The 17376-nt window shown below is 33.4% G+C and overlaps 1 protein-coding gene across 1 annotated transcript in view; it reads left to right on the top strand.

Moving 5' to 3' along the window:
- Positions 1–17376, top strand: part of Pclo (piccolo presynaptic cytomatrix protein) — a 425322-nt gene that overhangs the window by 380190 nt on the left and 27756 nt on the right. Inside the window, exons 21-22 of the mRNA XM_045160196.1 lie at positions 8641–8782; positions 12784–12851. Coding sequence (XP_045016131.1) covers positions 8641–8782; positions 12784–12851 — 210 coding nt within the window. The remainder of the gene's footprint in view (positions 1–8640; positions 8783–12783; positions 12852–17376) is intronic.

The raw sequence follows: 17376 nt of genomic DNA, 5'->3' as shown, positions 1-17376 counted from the left end.
TGAGGAGGTGGCTCATTACTCTATGAATGGAGACAGGGTCCCTGGGACAAGTTGGTGAGCTAGAATAGCCCATCAGTGAGCTCTGGGTTCAAATGAGAGACCATCTGCCTAGTAAATGGAAAACCATCAAGGAAGACACCCAAGGAAACCTTTGACCTCCACATGAATGTATACTAATACACATGTGCTCTCACATGCACACATTCAGGCATACTCAAAATATACATAAAAACATGTAGAAGGTAGAGTTGGTTTTTTTTTAAGTAACATGCTTGATAAAAGTCAGGATCACAGGTCCCATTTTATTGTATTTTTTTCTTTAAAGAACTTGCAAGCAAACTCTACTTTTCTTCAATAAATCAATTCAAGTATGCATATATATTAGAATAAAAAGAGGCACAGTTAAATAATGCTGATATAGGTAGTGATTTATAATCATGGTTGGCTGTTGCTAACTGACCCCTTCTCCCTTTCATGCAGTCAGTTCTTTATTTCCATCATGAAAAGTTTTTACCAGTAATTATCAAAATGTGAGCACTGACATTAGAAGGCCCCACATAGTCTTTTGGAGAAACTTCTGAATCATAAACTTTAATATTAAGATTATTTTGCCTGATTTCTTTCTCAAATGTGCAATAAAGTTTTGCAGTGGCTGCACACACATCATAGTATCATTTCTCTGATGATTATCAGAGCATGTGCTGATGACTGCTTTATGGTTTTCTTTAATTTTGAGTATGACAAATGTTAATAGATTTAACCTGGTAGAAAGAATTTATTTTGTATTAAAGGTATTAGTTTTAATTACTGTAAATAAATTCTTTTCATCTTCATATTTACTTCTTCATTTGCATCACAATGGGCTTTTAATAGCAATTAACATGATTACTTAAATTGAGTTTTGAAAAAAATTTAAGAAGGTCATTGGTCCAAATCTAGCTTAGACTACATAGTGAGTTCCAGGATATCCTAGGTTCCAGAGTGAAACCTGTCTCAAAATACAACCAAACTATGAAAAGAATACTTGATAGTTTGTTATGTTTTACCTCACTTCCTGATTCACATTTTCAAGTATAAAATTTAGTGAAGTTCTGAATAATTAAAAGGAGGTTAAGAAAGTAATGATCCAATAGAAACCATGAGCAGAATTTTCAAGAATTAGTTCACACATACATTTGCTTAATTACTTTTTTGAGTGCACATTATATCCCAAAATCTATTGAAGCTTTTGATGAAACTACAGCAAAAGAAATAGACAGAAATCCTTGTCTCTGAGAATCTCTCATCCTAACAAGATTGTTGAATAGCCAATTTAAAGTATCTGGGGAGAATTGTGAGGTATGAGAAAAGTGTGTTTGATCTACTTTCATCTAATATGGAGAAATATTTTCACTTACAGAGTTAACTATATCAATTTACAGGCACGCAAACATCATTATGATTAGAAATATCTAGAAATAGAATTAATCATATTTTATTTGCTCTAACTTTGTTTATTTCTGAGAATCATTGCAATATAATCAACTATAGTAAAAAAATTATTTGACAATCTGTAAATTAAATAAACAGACTAGATCTCTTGTACCTATACATACATCTATCAAATATTTTCCAAGCTTCCTCTTTACTTTGTAGCTATTGAACAAAGTTAAGTGATATGAAAATATAATATGGAACATTCATTACAGTATTAATACAAATCAATTTGATATTATTAGTTCATTATACTGGTACAGGACACATCCACTTCATTTGAGTAGAACTTTATTCATTGATCTATTTGTATTTCATGTAAGGACAACTTTATGGTTATCCAAGTACCCATGGCCTAAATTATCACAAGTTCAGAATTATGTGAAACATTTTAATGCCTGTTTTTTAGAATTACTTTCCAATCAACTGAAAATTTTAGAGTAGTCTCTTTTCCTGGATGATTTTCCCTGTCTGTTTGTTTTTCAAAACACCTATCTAATAACCTAATGCAAGGAAGGTGCCAGCAATCTGCAAGAGAGAGAATACACCTGCTTCAAAACAATAAAAATAATATTGAAAATCTGAGAATTGCCATGAGTGATAAAATTTCAGTGTTACTTCACTCAAGCATGATCCCCCTTAATATTTATCATTTGAGGATACACATCTCTGTTGCATTAGAATTTTAACATAAAATTAACACTTGTCACTTTATGTAATATTTTTTCATTCTACTTATTTATTTGAGTGCAGATAAAATTTGAGTCTAAATTTATTATAGTGAAATAAAATGAATTTACTTTCTTAATATTTAAGAAATCTTAGTCAAACTTCATTCTGCTATTTACCATGAAATCATGGCATTTACTCAAATTGACCTTAAGTGGCTTCTTCCAAAATCACTTCTGGACACAATGCTTCTCTAAAAAAAAAGGGGGGGGGAATGCATTAATAAAAAAAAAGGAGATTATAGAACAAAAACAAGCATTACAATATACTGAGCAATTACGTGTACTTGTAAGAGGAAAAAATTGTCCACCATGTTACTAAACTCACTGTATACTCATTTGTTTTGCTCAAGTTTTCTACCATTACTTCTGATACCTGAAGTAATCATTGGTCCTATTATTCATTGGGCTGTAGAGAATTATAAGTGAGTATAGAAAACACCTGCAAATTGCAGGTAATATTAAATATTAACAGATGTAATATTTCATTAAATGTCTTAGAAGCTCCTTTCACAAGGCCAATGAGTATGGAAGGAACAAAGTATGTACATGATTAAGGGCTTTGCCAAGTTTCTTGTGACAGAACAAATGCGATGTTATGCTGCTGTCTCCCTTTCAGACAGAAGCCATGTGAATATGGAATAACAACTTTATTTTCATCTTTTCAAGGAGAAACAATAGCAGTACTTCACTTCTCATAGTTTGTGATACTTTGGTGATAGGAATGATATATACATGAAACTATATTAGTCATATGATGTATATGTAATAGTAGTATGTAACATTTCTGTAAAAGTTATAATGCCTAATATATAATCAATTCATAGTTTAACATTTTAAAAAGATTTTTCAATAACATCCTCCTTAAATTACCCATCCCAAAGATTTACAATGATTGCTATACTTAACAGAGCTATATATTACCAGTAATTTTCATTGTAAAGCATAATTTGGAGTCATGTGAGTCCTCCTACATATATCTGTATCTGTGGAAGTTATCTATGACATTTTTCTGGTATTCTGTTTCTTTTCATTTTTGTACAATTTATGAAACTAATACACAGAGTTGATTTAGGAAAGAAAATTAACCTTCTAAAATACTTACAGAGAGCAAAAATCTCTCCTTAAATGGAAAATACTGAACTTTAATAGTATATGTCCAAAACTATGACTAAGCAAAATTCAAAGGAAAACAGTGAATAAAGCTGTATTAAAACTTAAAACCTAATATTCTGAGACTCATATCTAATAATTTATTGGTTTTTTTTTGCAAATTATATAAAACTGCATAATCCCTTCAGGAAAAGAGCAAAATATAATAATAGTAACTTGGAAATAATGAAAGTAAAAAAGGAAGAAAGAAAGGGAAGAGGAAGAGGGGGAAGGAGGAGGTGGAAGGAAAGGTCCTAAATGTTAAAGATAGAATATATCCTCAAAACACATGATTTTTAAAATACCAAACAATTTAATTCTACAATTAAAATACTGGAACAAATAAGATAATTTATTGTAATACTAAATAATCAAAATCCTAAAGACTCTCTACACAGACAAGATTTACAATTGAATAAACAAATAATAGAGGAAATTACAACTGACCTACGATATCATTCCTGAAATAATTGTTAGTAACTCTATGCTACACTACAGTTATGATACAAGGGACAGAACCTCACAGGAAGCAAGACTAAATATTTTCCAAACACTGAAGTCTAACAAAAACATTTAATTTGAGTCAATTGAACATGCCAGATAAGTAGATTAACCACTTTTAAATTATCTTATTAATAAGTGTGTGACCCGAAGTCATTTAATCTTAGGATTTAATTTCTCTAAAGGCAAAAGTATGGTTCTGAAGCAGCCTCTAAAGTTCTCACCATCCTCTAACTTCCATGATTCCACAATTGCAGTCAAGTCTACAATTTGATCCATGGACTCAGTATAGTGCTGCCATCAAGTGGTAGGTACAGCAATAGCTTTCAAATTTACTACCAAAAACGGCAATATGGTAAACTAACTGAAGCAGATTACAGTAAAAAAGATAGCATCCAATTGAATTAAGGTTAGCCAGAATGGAATAATAAAATATAACAACTTCTAACCACCTATCAGCTGAAGAAAATAGTCAACATTTAAAATGTATTCCTCCAGGGACAAGTATTATCTCTGTCTCTACTATGGTGAGCTTCTCATGACATGTGTAGAAAAGCCATGATATATGTATACCATCCAAACTTTCCTCTAGTTGGTACTGGGTGGCACAATTAGTATTTCCAAACAACAAAAATCTCTCTCTCTCTCTCTCTCTCTCTCTCTCTCTCTCTCTCTCTCTCTCTCTCTATATATATATATATATATACACACACACATATATATATATGTATATATATGTATATATATATATATATATATACACACACACATACACACACACACGCATACATATATATATATGCGTGTGTGTGTGTGTGTGTGTGTAATTTTGGAAACTGATTTAAAAAGATAGCATAGGTTAATTTAAAATCATAAATTGTAAAAGATCATACTTTTGATTTCATGTCATTTCATTTAGAAATGTAGAAATACAGATTAATATTAGACTTAAGTAAAACCCTGGGCACTATATATCAAGATAGAAAACGAACACAATGTCTAGTAGTTATAGTAGTGATGACTCCCCCAGAAGGTTACTATGAATACTATCTTGTTTTGTCACTCCAGTTTATCGCATACAATATCCACAATCTATTAGGAACTTTCTTACAAGTCATAAACCTATACTTCTCAGTATTTAGTGTATTGGCATGGTTTTCTTCAACCAAACCACATTTTTAGGGGATTGAGTTAAAAGTATTTTAGTAAATTGGTCATATTTTCACATGAGATGACAAACCAAAGTTGTCATTTCTTTTTCTTTTTCTTTTTTCTTTTTTTTTTTTTTTCCGAGGTAGAGTTTCACTCTAGCTCAGGCTGACCTGGAATTCACTATGTAGTCTCAGGGTGGCCTCGAACTCATGGTGATACTCCTACCACTGCCTCCTGAGTGCTGGGATTAAAGGTGTGTACCACCACGCCTGGCCTTATTTCTTATTTTTAAAGCTGCCAAAAATTACCTTGGCAAAAAATGGGGGCAAAGATATTTCCATATCAGGTAGTTTTTTGGTGAGAAATTCATAGGATTTTCCCAAAGTCCAGAGTTAAATGAACAAGGAAAATACTATCTACTTGATCACCTGGATGCTCTGGATATTTGATTTAGTTAGGGAAAGAATAACTACTATACTGCTAGTAACTTACCCATTGAATATCGCTTGTCACAGAAGCAAAATAAGCTTCTAAGGAGCAAACACAGGCTAGACTTATAATAATGTAACAGATATAAGACAAAATAGAAGTGATCATTTCCATAGAAACTACAAACATCATGTACTACAGAGAGTGCAGAGTTAGGAGAGATTATTTTCACTGGGAGGACAAAGGAAAAGGCAAGAAGCAGGTGATAATGTGAAGTTGACCTTTCCAGATAATTTGAATTTAAAGAATGAGATAGGAGAGACATTAGTAAAGTTGGGAAAGACAAGGCCAACCTAAGTGGATCTAATTGAATTAGATGAGTGGGTTTCAATGGGATTTGAAACTTAAAGGAGAATTATGCAGCATAATTCTGGAAAGCCAGACTAATAAAGAACTGTGACAGGCAAATTAAGGAATTTGGCTATAATGTTTGGATGTCTTAGATTTAAGTGCTGGAAGAATGTTATTTTAAAAAGTTTATTATTTAACAGAACTGGTATAGCCCTATTTAATTACTGTTTCAAGAGAAATTAAAAATTCCTGTGCTGTTTAAAATATCATAGAAAGAACTATGTAGATACTTATTTAATTCTAACAGCAGCTTATTGAAAACTCTGCCTTTTCCTGTTTTACAGAATTTCACACTGGCAAAAAGAGAAGGTGCATACTGCCTTTTAATTTTGAGACACTGTGCTATACTACACTTACAATAAGGTTAGGAAAGGAATTCAGCCATGTCCCAGATATTTCCTACAATAATGCCAAATATACAAATTCTTGTGAATTCATCATCTAACTTCACCCTGATTCCTATATACTCTGCCTCACAAGGAATCTGAAGCTGAGGTATAAATAGACAAATGCTATGTCATATATGTGTCCACTGGGCTAATTTTCTTTTTAAAATTTTCTAATATATGTATTTGCACTTAAAATAGTAACAGCATTTGCATGTGCAACCCAGTGAGGATTTATCTTAAGTAGATAGTCAAGATGGAAAACAACTACCTCCCTTTATTTCTGACCTCATTTCTATCTTATGCTACTCTACAACCTATATCTATTTCTCAAAATCTCCAGAAGAACAGAATTGGAAATGTTGTCACATAAAAGCAAAATTGACAGAATATGAGGTTGACTGCTTTGAAATATAAATAACAAGGTATTTTCTATATAAGGTTGCAATTCTCATGTGCTGTGTCATAACATTGTTTTAATTTACTAAGAATCGACTAATTAAACATTACTATTTATTAAGAATTGCCTTTGAAAATAAGTTCTTTGGTTGATGAAATTAATGTTTCTCATTCATCATTACACTATGTAATATTATCAGCCTATATGGTTGGATTATTTAAAGCCAATAAAAGCATGACAGAGCTGAGAATTCAGTTCAGTGGTAGAGTGCTTGCTCAGCATACCCAAGCCCCTGGGTTTGATTCCCAGTATAGTAAAAAAAAAATGGCAGAATTGTTTTATTCATTACCAATTTATTAATCCAACTCATTGTCAGTTGATTGTGCAGTATAAACTACTTTATACATGCTCATCATTCTATATTCCTATTATGTTACTTTTACATTTTTAAAAGGTAATGAATTGGCAAGCCAGGACATCAGCCCTTACAATTGAATGCCAGATGCTTGCATCACCTAGTGGGCATGTGTGACCATGTGTTTGCCTCACCTTTGTTTGTCTGGCTTATGTGGGATCTGGAAAGAGGTCAAATATGGGTCCTCAGGCAGGGCCTTTACCTGCCAAGCCATCGCTCCAGCCTACTTTCACATTTTTAAATTATCTTTATTTATTTGTTATAGAGAGAAAGAATGGGTTGCCAGGGGCCTCTAGCCACTGCAAACAAACTCTAGATGCATGCACCACCTTGTGTATCCTGCTTATGTGGGTTCTGGGGACTTGAACATGGATTTTTTATGCTTAACAGGCAAGCTCCTTAATTACTGAACCATCCCAATAACATAAATTATCCCTTTGAAAGCCTTTTCTTTAATATTAAATATACCATTTGTATTTCTTCTACATAAATGGAATATAGTAATAAACAAACATAACCTCTTTTCTGCAAATCTAGTCATAGATGTGTAACCAGCATTTCATTAATAACTGGAAACTCATATCCCCCAAATAACTGTTTTCAGCTTATAAGCATGATACATAATTTACCTATTATAAATTTTTTCTCTTAGTCCCATGTTATGGAAAGCAATCCTATTGTCACTGCAATAATTATGAAAGACTTTGGTGGTTTTGTGAATATACTATTATTGGCATAATAAAAAGGAAAATGTGGCTGGGCATGGAGGCATAAACCTTTAATCCAAGCTCTTGGGAGGTAGAGGTAGGAGGATCTTCATGAGTTTCAGGCCAGCGGGTAAATACAGAGTTCCAGGTCAGCATGGGCTAGAGTGAGACCGTACCTCAAAAAATAAAGGGTGAACAATGTGAAGAAAAGCTTAAATTCTTTGTGAGTGGTATGCCTCCCCTCTATAATATTTAACACATATTTTTATATTTTTATGGGAATTTGGATTCATATACCCAAATATTAAACTCATGACATTGTTGAAATAAGTCCCCGTTATAAACCATAATATCTGTAAAGGGAAACAATTATCTTTACATTATAAAAACCACATTGAGGTAATTGGTAGCCCCACATGTAAACAAGCACAAAGTTTTCAGTCAAATTTTGAAATTATCTATTCTATTTTGCATTTGTTACTTCTAATGAGAAAACAAACTATTATTAACATGGAAAATAATTGTGTAATTCCTTTAACTGACCACAAAAATGATTCTAAAATCTTTTCTTTATGAAATGGCCAAATCCTTAGTGATGGTACTGTAAGGGAAAATACAATACTAACATACTATTTAACAGTTTAAAAATTGAATGCTTTTTCCCTAGAAGTAATTTGTGGTTCTTTTAATGTGTAATATAACAAGCAAAGTAATATGATGTTGCACTGTTCATTACTGGTTAAGGAAATGAAAACAAAAGGCAGGTTGAGAAAGGCAGCTAGCTTTCTGGCCACAGCTATTTCTGTAAGTAGATAGAGTTTACATGTGGACATTAAGATGGGCATCACTTGCTGACTGTGGTGTTGGCTCTTCTCACACCATGCAGCCAAGCCCACCAACCACCGGCCTGCAGACAGCTCCGTGTCAACTGGCTCCTCAGGCAGCAGCTTTGGCAGCGGGTACAGTGTGGACAGTGATGGGAGCAGCGGCACTGCAGGGGAGACTAATCTATTTCCTATTCCAAGGATGTAAGTGTGTTTTTTTAATCAACTACAAAGTTAACATGTAAACCATTGTCCAGTTTCAATAAAGGAACTTATTATCTTAGAAATTGTTCATCTGAGGGTTTTGAGAGTTATGTCCTTAAAACATAGTCTATAAACTGGATGTGGTGGTGCGTATATACCTTTAATCCCAGCACTCAGAGGCAGAGATAGGAGGACTGCCTTGATTTCAAGGCCACCCTGAAACTCCATAGTGAATTCCAGGTCAGCTTGGTGAGGCCCTACCTTGAAAAACCACACAAACACACACACACACACACACACACACACAAATAAACTTAGTCTTTAGGTTCAGTAGAAGTACTTGTATGTTATGGAAAATTATTCTTTAAAAATCTGATCTCATTAGTCTTTGCCTTCTGATAATACCATTTGAATGACTGATAAGACTTTTAGCAAGTTCATTACATTATTCTCTAAGCTATGGATATTAAGACTTGATAAAGATACTGGGCATGGTGGCTCACACCTTTAATCCCTCCTGGCACTTGCAAGGCAGAGGTTGGAGGATCACCTTGAATTTGAGGCCACTTACATAGTAGGTTCCAGGTCAGCCTGGGCTAGAGTGAGACCTGGCCTTGATAAAACAAACAAAAAAAGATTGGATACTTTTTGCTATACATAACTTGATATATTTCTAATTTATCTGTACCTTTCAGTATACATAATACTGATGAAGAAGTTGCGACTTTGAGAGTAATCTATGCTTTTTCCACAGTCTCAATATCTAACATGAAAACTTATGTAATTTTACATCATATACCATATGCTCAATTTGTTTTTCTTAAATCCTATTGCTTGTTTTCTTATTATATTGAAGTTTCTCAAAATTGTCCAGAAAACAGTCATATCATAATATAACAACAAGGAAAGTTCACTTTGTTAAAGTACTACACAGAAGATATTTGTGAGAAATTATTGTATTTGTTAGTTTCTTTTTTAATTTTTTATTTTATTAGTTATTTGAGAGCGACAGACACAGAGAGAAAGACAGATAGAGGGAGAGAGAGAGAATGGGCGCACCAGGGCTTCCAGCCTCTGCAAACGAACTCCAGACGTGTGCGCCCCCTTGTGCATCTGGCTAATGTGGGACCTGGGGAACCGAGCCTCGAACCGGGGTCCTTAGGCTTCACAGGCAAACGCCTAACTGCTAAGCCATCTCTTCAGCCCTATTTGTTAGTTTTTTAAGGTCCTTATTTTGCCTAACATTTGTTACTTGGGCTAGAATAAGTGTTCAATAAAAATGAGTGATTGAATCTGTATACTATAAAACATGTTATCAGAGTGTTGAGTTAAAAATTATTAGGATTTGGGCTAAAGAGATAGCTTAGAGGTTAAGGAATTTGCCTACAAAGCCAAAGGACCCAGGTTTGATTCCCCAGGACCCAGGTAAGCCAGATACACAAGGAGGTGCATGCATTTGGGGTCCATTTGCAGTGGCTGGAGGTCCTGGCCTTCCTATTCTCTCTCTCCCTCTCCCTGTATCTCTGTATTTCTGTATCTCTCTCTCAAATAAATAAATACAAATATTTTTTAAAGTTATTGATAATTTTTAAAAAATCATATATCTCACACAACCCACAGTAGCATTTCCTTTATATTTCATTTCATTTCATGGTGTCACTAGGCTGCAATGTTTTGCACTTATTCAAGATGGTCTTAACATGTGTTACAGCTAATTATCTAAAGTTAAACTCAGTTTTCATTAAATAAAAGGCTATAATAAGATATTACCATTAAAACATAAAATCAAGAACTCAATTCTAAAAACTAGAAACAAGTTTATGTCACTGATTACCAAGAACTTTCAATACTAAAACTTGACATAGTAAAAGCATGATCATTTTCAGTACTGGGATATGCATGGTTAGCATTGCAAAATGGACCTTCAATTTCAATAGAGTTTGGCTTAATAGCAAGATGATTCAGGTCACTATACCAGTACATAAATTTCCCTTTCTTCTACTAATAACAGAGAAGACAGCCTCATTTTTGACTTAACTTATTTGATCTTAATGAAGCAATTGCACAAATTGAAGGTTTGTGCATTGATTAAGCAAGACATAATTCAGTTACAGACTACAGACATGCATCTATGCACATGCACACACACACCCATCCCCTCCCACACAAAATATTTGAAATTATATAATTCCATAAATTTGGTCCTCACATAATCACTAAATGTGGGCTTAAGTATTTAATTTAACAGAATGGAACAATGCAATAGCTTTGGAGATATAATAATTTCTAAATTTGCATTGGTTCCTCTTTTATAATGAATGAAAATATTTCAGTATCTTCTCTGGAGTAGACTAATAGAGGATTTTTGATCACAATTTCATTAGTCTTAAGAAATAATCATAGTTACATTTTCAGCAGTTCTAGTAAATCAGAAACATATTATGAAAATCAGAATTGTTAAACCTTGCTATGTTAGAATTATTGTCTAGAAAGTACAGTATCTATTGATTCCAGTATCCTTTTTAACATCTGTGTTTTTATTTCATCATTTGGGAATATTTCATCTAAGCTAGAGAAATGGCTCTTTTGTTAAAGACACTTGCTTGCAATGTCTGACAGCCTGGGTTTGATTCCCCAGTACTCATGTAAAGCCAGATGCACAAAGTGGTGCATGCATCTGGAGTTTGTTTGCAGTGGCAGGAGGTCCTGGAACACCCATGAATTTGCTCTCTTTTTCTGTCTCTCTCTCTCTCTCTCCCACTCAAAAATAAATTAATTAATAAATTAATATTTAATAATGTCTCATCTAAGTGCATTTATCAGCAATTTCAAAATATTTTGTCTGTCATAGAGCCTTTCCTCTGCCTGAAGCAACAAGAAGTGTCCTATATACTTGTAGGAATTACTATAGTTTCTTTATCCATTTATCAGTTGATGGTTCAGTTTGACATTCTTAATTTTATTGTGACTAAAGCTATGCTAACCATGGAAGTACAGATGACTTCGACATATATATTTTATTTCCTTTGTATGTATGCCCAGTCATAATATTGCTGGATGACATATTAATATTACATTTCATTTTTGAGAGAGGTCCAAACTGTTTTTGATAATGGCTATGCTAATTTATATTTCTACCAATAGTGTACAAGGCTCTCCTCTCTACATCCTCACAAGCATTTGTTTCAAGTTGCCAAGCCATAATACCAGGGTCAGGTGATATCTCATTGTGGTTTTGATTTATATTTCCCTTATAGTAATGTTGAGGTGTTTCATATATCTATTGGCCATTTTTATGTAATAATTTGATTTTTTTTTGAGGTAGAGTTTCACTCTAACCCAGACTGACCTGGAATTCACTATGAAGTCTCAGGGTGGCCTTGAACTCATGGCGATCCTCCTACCTCTGCCTCCCGAGTGCTGGGATTAAAGGCATGCACCACCACGCCCAGTTAATTTGAGAGATATCTATTTAGGTTCTTTTATTTCCATGTGTTCTTTAACTATTTCACTTCTCAACAAAGAACCATTAAAAACCTGTAAAGTATAAAGATAAAACTCTTTCTTGAATTACAAATGAAAAAGCTATGATAAATGATTGAGGAGATAGATATGTTTGACTACACTTAGATACTATATATGTACACTTCAAAGCATCTCAGGATGCCCCATTAATGTGAACAATTTTATATTTTTTGTATGAGTTATATAATTTTATGATGGATAAAATTCTAAAAATATCACAGTAATCAAATTTTTCATAAATGTGTCTACAAATAAAATGTACTGAATTTTGAAGTATAATGTTTAGACAGATTAGGAATAATAATAAAGTTCCCACTCTAAAACTAATGTGACATAAAGTAACTAGTTGTTTGCATGCCACTCAAATCACTCATTGTGTATCTGAATACAAAATACTATTCTATTTTAAGAAACAACCTCCTGATTTGCATTTGGGGACTCAGCTAAATATATCATTCTGCTTTCTTCTTAAATAGAAGCAAGATGGGACAGAATGGTCAAGAGCCTATAAAACAGTCAGGAGGAGGACTGGCAGACACTGAAAGTAAGTGAAAATTGACAATATTGAATTTTGGTTGAATCTACAATTAAATTATAAATTCTGGGTTTTTAATGGATTAAGTATTGGGATTACAGTGGCAGACCACTAGGAAGTGAATTGTAATTATTCAGTAAGTAAGGGAAACTTTATGTTTATTTAATAATTGCCTGATTTTCTCATTTATATTTAACATTTCAGTACCTTGGTGTACTGAAAATGTAAAAGAGAAAAAAACAAACCATAATGATGACAAGAGAAAGGCTCAGAAGAAAAGAGACATGTAGATCCATGGAATAGAAGATGGGACACAGAATCAAACACATGCAACGATAGCCAGATGACTTTAGACAAAGGTGCCAAAAACAGATAGTGGAGGAAAGGCAACATCTTCAGCAAATTGTGCTGGGAAACTACATATAGAAGAATGAAACTGTCTCTCACCACATACAAAAGAAAATATACATAGAAACTATGCCAATATCTTACCATGCACAATAAAACAACTCAAAATAGATAAAAGACTAATCTGTAAGCCATGAAAGTTGGAAAGTATTATGACAAAAAATATAATAAGGATATTTCAAGATACCAACATAGGCAAGTTCTTTCTTAAAAGGTCACAAATAACCCAGGTAGTAATGCTAATAAATGACAAATTGAATTGTGTAAGGGAAAAATCCTTGATAATTGTACATCTGATAGAGGATTAAATCTAGCATATTATTTTTTTAATTTTTATTAGCATTTTCCATGATTATAAAAAAAATCCCATGTTAATTTCCTCCCCCTACTTTCTCCTTTGAAATTCCATTCTCCATCATATTACCTACCCATCACAATCATTGTACTTACATATATACAATATCAACCAAATCTAGCATATTATAGAACTCAAAAATAATAAATATGAAAAAATATTCAATAAATGAATTAATAATCCTCCAAAGGTGAAGTACACCTTCCCAGTTTATTAGTAACTTTATTTGGTGCTGTGACCTAAACTTGACAAGAAACAGCTTAAAGAATGAAAGGGTTTATTCTGTATTACAAGTAAAAGGAGTGCATCCAATCATGGTGAAGGAGGCATGGGAGCAAGAGTAGAATGTTAGTTTGACATAAGAGGAAAACACATGCCCATGGTTCTTGTCAAAAGTATACTTTCTCAACAAGTTGCTATGTTCTCCTGAGTTCCACCCTCTTTCCACCAATCCTGCAAGCCTCCAGTATGCACAAACTCACCACATTTCCTTTATGCATATTAATCCAATTCTTCTGCACAAACTTCCTAGTCTTCAGCTCAGCTAGATAACTCCCTGGAAATCACATTTATTCTAGCTAGGAAAGTGGAAATCACTCTCATGATGGCTGGAAATTTATCACATACTCATAGAAGAGGTTGAGAAACTGAATGGAAGACAGAAAAAAGGAGCTAGATGTCATGGAGTGGTACACCATATCTACCTAGTTTTCCTAGGCTCAGAAGTCAAGGAGAAGTCACTCAAAATGCTGGAAATAAATACTGAGACAGACAAGGATAGAGCTTTCTTTTTCTCCAACTCAAGAATTTCTGTCAATGTCTGAGCAGATCCAACTGGAAAGCAATTTACAAGGGAGTTGTGGAAATAGGAGGGAGGGAGGAAGATGGAGAGAGAAAAAAGAAAGAAGGAAAGAAAGACAGGAGGGAAGGAAGAAGGAAAGAAAGACAGGAAGGAAGGAAGAAGGGAGGGAGGACAGAATGGAGGGAAAATAAAAGAAAAAAAAGAAGTTTGAGGTAGGATTATAATTGGTTTTTTATCCAACATGGCAGTTAAAGGAAAAAAAATATAGTTCACAAAATTTTCACCTATTTATGACATAATTGTGTATTTTCTCACTCATATTTCATTTAAATTAACTGTTTTCATGCTTATCTCCTCCAAAAGACTGGTAGCCCAGCACCTAGCAGAAACTCTCCCCTAGATATCCCCTTAAGGAATGCCACAAATAAATAATTATCATAAGTAACTACTATCACTGTATGGAAATTAATGGCTTTCGGTTTCATGTAACTCTAGAATTCACTTATAAAATGCAGCTTGTCATGCATAATTTTATCCACTTCATTTGATTTTTCTTTTAATCTTAAAGTTGATAAATAAAATGAGTTCAGTATACATGTTAACAGCTGCCCATGAGAGGACACACTCATCCCAGTACTGCTTCTACTTTCCCATCATAAACCATGCTCATTTTCCAAGAAACAGCCAATCAGAGGTGCCTGGTTTTTGTTTAAGTTTATGAGTCAATCTGAACTTTAGTACACTGACTATGACCACCAGTTGATCTCAGATTAATTACTGAGCAGAGGGTCAGGGTTGAGGATAAGAACAAAATAGAATATGTAATGTAATAGGAGTTATAGTCATGTCCCCTTTTGGGGTAGCTGCATTTTAGATATGTTGTTTTTCAATTAGTTAAGAATGACATTAGGAAATTGTCAAAGTTATGGGCTGGAAAGGTGGCTCGGCAGTTAAGGCACTTGCCTGTGAAGCTTAAGGACCTAGGTTCGATTCCTCAGAATCAATGTAAGTAAGATGCACATGATGGTGCATGTTTCTAGAGGTTGTTTGCAGTGGCTAGAGGCCCTGGTGTACTCATTCTCTTTCTTTCTAATAAATAAAAAAAGAAACTTTCTAATTTACATAGCTCAAAGATTCTTGCCTAAAAGAGGTATCTAAAATTTAGCTAATTATTTGAAGAAAATTGTAATAAATGTAAGACTGTATAAACAAAAAATTAACAGACTATAGACAGTAGATAGAGAGTTATTAAGTGCATTTACTCTAAATAGATGAGAAATGAAATCAATTTAATGGGCAAAATCTCTTTTTTCCACATGGAAATTTAAAATTAACTTTGTGCTATACCTGACATATGCATAGGACTTATATTTTGTTTCCTGTGATACAGAGCACTGCCTTTGCTTTATTTTGTTATCGGATAACATGATGAGTCAATTCAATAGGGAAAGGTAAAACAAACAAAACAGAATCAATACCACTTGGTTTTAGAGAAAGCACTCTGTTTCCTGACTATGTGTGCCTGCTAATTCTTAACTAGGTTCCATAACATGTGTCTTTTTGTAAACAGACAATTTTCTTAGAAGGGAAGGTCCTTGCATCTTGAGCATTTCATATTACTCATTTAAACAGTTATTTTTATGTGAACACCATGGTCTATCCTAAAGAAAACTGATTTACAAAAATGTGCTATAGTAACATAGTTTATTTATATCATAGATTAGATCATATACATATTTTGAAGTATATTGTGGATTTTAGGTACTCACCTTTAGATAATTTGTACCTTAAACATTTCATTTATGTTTTAGAAGTACAAACTAAGTATATAAAAATAATATTTTACAAAATTTTCTGTTCATAATATTGAGATCTTTAATGTCCAGTAGCTATGTCCTTGTTCTTCTTATTAACCAAGTCTATTATTGTGGCTTCTGATTTTTAAAAAATGAACACAATTTACCATTTCATTTTTTTCTCATAATGTTTTATTTTCTTTATTGAAGTGACTCATAAATCTTAGGTTAAGTATAAGATCAATTTCATGGGTCAGAATATGAGATCTAATAAAGATGATGGGATTCTGAGCTAAATTATATAGATAATCTCTTCTAATGGGTGGTTGAATTTGAATTCATTAATGAAAAATCCAAATAGGTACTGTGACATATTGTTAACACATTTTAAGTTAGGATGCATGGAACCAGAGCCATGTGAATCCCATCAAAAGAAGTGATATTATTCAGCATTGATAAAATACCATGACTTGTGAGAGCTCTTCTCTTAGAGAGTTGGACCAAACCAGACAGACTCTCCAATTTTGCAGCTGAGGGCTTTTCCCCAATTCACATTAAAAACTTCTCATGCTGGGCGTGGTGGCGCACGCCTTTAATCCCAGCACTCGGGAGGCAGAGGTAGGAGGATCTCCGAGAGTTCGAGGCCACCCTGAGACTCCATAGTGAATTCCAGGTCAGCCTGAGCCAGAGTGAGACCCTACCTCGAAAAACCAAAAAAAAAAAAAAAAAAAAACCCTTCTCATTACACCCTGGAGATAAACCACCATCTAGCCCTCTTCTATGTTAGCTAAATGTGGTAAATACAGCTATTCTTTTCCAGTGCTCATCCATGTAATCTGTATTGGTATAATTATTTTTCTAAACTAAGTGTTTGAAAACTTTAAGGAGTATTATGATAGAATTCTGTAAGACTTAAGTTTCTTAGAAACATACTTTTAAAGAATAAATACCTCTGATGAATCATTTAGTTTTATGAATTTTGTATTAGTGAGAAAGGAAATTTAATCAATATTCTCTCTAACTGCTTTCAATATATTTTCTTTGGTTTGTGTGTTTTGTAGTTTAATTATAATATGATAGTGAGAGGTTCTTTTCTGATTTTGTCTGTTTGGCATTTAGTAGGCTTCATGTATCTGCACTGGCATCACTTTCCCTATTTGGGAAAATTTTCTC

Source organism: Jaculus jaculus, chromosome 10 (genome assembly GCF_020740685.1).
Source record: "Jaculus jaculus isolate mJacJac1 chromosome 10, mJacJac1.mat.Y.cur, whole genome shotgun sequence".
NCBI lineage: Eukaryota > Metazoa > Chordata > Mammalia > Rodentia > Dipodidae > Jaculus > Jaculus jaculus.
This window is presented reverse-complemented; position numbering and strand designations above follow the sequence as displayed.